A 2,231-nucleotide genomic window follows, 5' to 3' on the forward strand; every position below is an offset into this window, starting at 1 on the left:
GCTCCATTAACTTCTGATTTCTGTTTGGGGCAGCGTTCCCTCGGGTGAGGAGAGAAACCCCACAAGTGGAGTCCATTTGTGTGCACGGTCTGCTGGGGCAGCTCGAGGAGGGGCCCTCATCCCACAGGGAATAGCAGAGCTTGGATAACACTCGTGGCAGGGGCAGACGGGGCGTTCTCAGTGAACCACTGTGCCACAGTGATTTTGTGTGCGGCACACGGGCTGTGCTGCAGGCCCTGCTCCCAGGAAACGTTCATCTGCTCTCAGGCGGCCGAGGCTGCAGGGCTGGTGTGTCAGCAGGGCTCTGTGTGTGTGAGCTCCTGCAGCGCCTTGGAGACAGCTGAGGGACACCCAGGCAGGGGAAGGGGAGCTCAGGAATCTCTGTGGGACACTCAGGAGGACGGCTGGCATGTAGGACGGCCCCGTGGCGGTCACCACCGAGCGGTGGCACTCGGGGCGCTGGGTCAGGCTGCCGGGGCAGTGCTGCCGGCACAGCGGGCGGCTTGCTCGGAGCCCTGCTGAGCTGCAGCCGCGAGCTGTCCCCGCCGTCCCTGCCCGGCGTGGGGCTCTGGCTCCCCGCGGCTGGGGGCTCTGGGGCGCGGCGGGCGGTGCTCCCTGCCGTGGGCCGCCCGCCGACCCGGCGTGTTTCCTGCACAGGCTGCAAGATCAAGGCGCTGCGGGCCAAGACCAACACGTACATCAAGACGCCGGTGCGCGGCGAGGAGCCGGTGTTCGTGGTGACGGGGCGCAAAGAGGACGTGGCCACGGCCAAGCGGGAGATCCTGTCGGCGGCCGAGCACTTCTCGCTGATCCGGGCGTCGCGCAGCAAGGGCGCGGGGCCGGGCGGGCTGTGCCGCCCGCCCGCGCTGCCGGGGCAGACCACGGTGCAGGTGCGGGTGCCGTACTGCGTGGTGGGGCTGGTGGTGGGCCCCAAGGGCTCCACCATCAAGCGCATCCAGCAGCAGACGCACACGTACATCGTGACGCCCAGCCGCGACAAGGAGCCCGTGTTCGAGGTGACGGGCATGCCCGAGAACGTGGACCGCGCGCGCGAGGAGATCGAGATGCACGTCGCCGTGCGCACTGGCACCTTCCCGGAGCTCGGCCACCACAGCGACTTCCGCGCCAACGGCACCGACGTCGGCTTCGAGGGCGGCCCTGCCTGGCCGGGTGCCCGCCCCGCGCCCCGTGCCCGCTCCAGGATGTTCTCCAGCTACCGCAACGACAGCTCCAGCTCCCTGGGCAGCGGCTCCACCGACTCCTACTTCGGCAGCAGCCGGCTGGCCGACTTCAGCCCCACCAGCCCCTTCGGCACCGGCGGCTTCTGGATCGGGGAGGCGCTGCCGGCCGTGGGCACGGAGGAGCTGGCACTGGACTCCCCTGCCTACGAGCCCCTGCCCGCGCCCTCCCCGACCATATGGGCGCCCTTTGAGCCCGCGGCCACCCTGTCTGGCCTGGCCGGCGAGGCCGTGGGTGGCACCAACGCCCCGTGCCACGGCAGCCAGCCCCCCACGCCCCGCCTGTCGCCCACCTTCTCCGAGAGCCTGGAGCACCCGCTGGCCAGGTGGGCCTGCAGCGACCCGCCGGGCTCCGGCCACCAGCCCGAGCTGCCCGTCTACATCCCCGCCTTCTCCAATGGTACCAACAGCTACTCCTCGTCCAACGGCGGCTCCACGTCCAGCTCGCCCCCCGAGTGCCGGCGCAGGCACGACTGCGTCATCTGCTTCGAGAGCGAGGCCACCGCCGCCCTCGTGCCCTGCGGCCACAACCTCTTCTGCCTGCAGTGCGCCGGCCAGATCTGCGCCCGGGACACGCCCGCCTGCCCCATGTGCCAGACCGCGGTCACCCAGGCCATCCACATCCACTCCTGAGCCGGGCCGTGCCGCGGGCCCGGGAGCGGCGGCGCTGCTGGCTCCTGGCACCGGGCTTGCCCGGGGCTGGGCTCTGCGGCTCCGTGCAGGCAGCGGGGTTCAGCAGAGAGGGATTGGGGATACCATGGCAAGTGAGGGGAGGTTTCATCCATTACACACAGCTGAAAACACAAATGTTCTGGGCGTTGTAAAGGGCCTCTGCCGTGGCCAGGCCTCTGCGCTGGCAGCCGGAGCCTCGCTGCCCCACACAGGGATCACCTGCTGCAGGGAGCTGTGGCACCATCAGCCACCCACACTTCCAATGCTGCCTTGTCTACACTGCCAGTGCTCAAAACAGGTTTGGGGAAACTCCTTTTCTTC

The 2,231-nt window shown here is 69.4% G+C and overlaps 1 protein-coding gene across 1 annotated transcript; it reads left to right on the plus strand.

The window, feature by feature from the left end:
• Positions 1-355: 355 nt before the first annotated feature.
• LOC121349305 (RNA-binding E3 ubiquitin-protein ligase MEX3C-like) lies at positions 356-2,003 on the plus strand (the record flags this gene model as incomplete). Its single annotated transcript, XM_041459570.1, has 1 exon — positions 356-2,003. A coding segment is annotated over one exon (1,516 nt), but the record flags the coding sequence as incomplete, so codon positions are not given.
• Positions 2,004-2,231: the final 228 nt, after the last annotated feature.

The sequence above is a fragment of the Pyrgilauda ruficollis genome, unplaced genomic scaffold (genome assembly GCF_017590135.1).
Source record: "Pyrgilauda ruficollis isolate IOZ18807 unplaced genomic scaffold, ASM1759013v1 scaffold1385, whole genome shotgun sequence".
Classification (NCBI taxonomy): domain Eukaryota; kingdom Metazoa; phylum Chordata; class Aves; order Passeriformes; family Passeridae; genus Pyrgilauda; species Pyrgilauda ruficollis.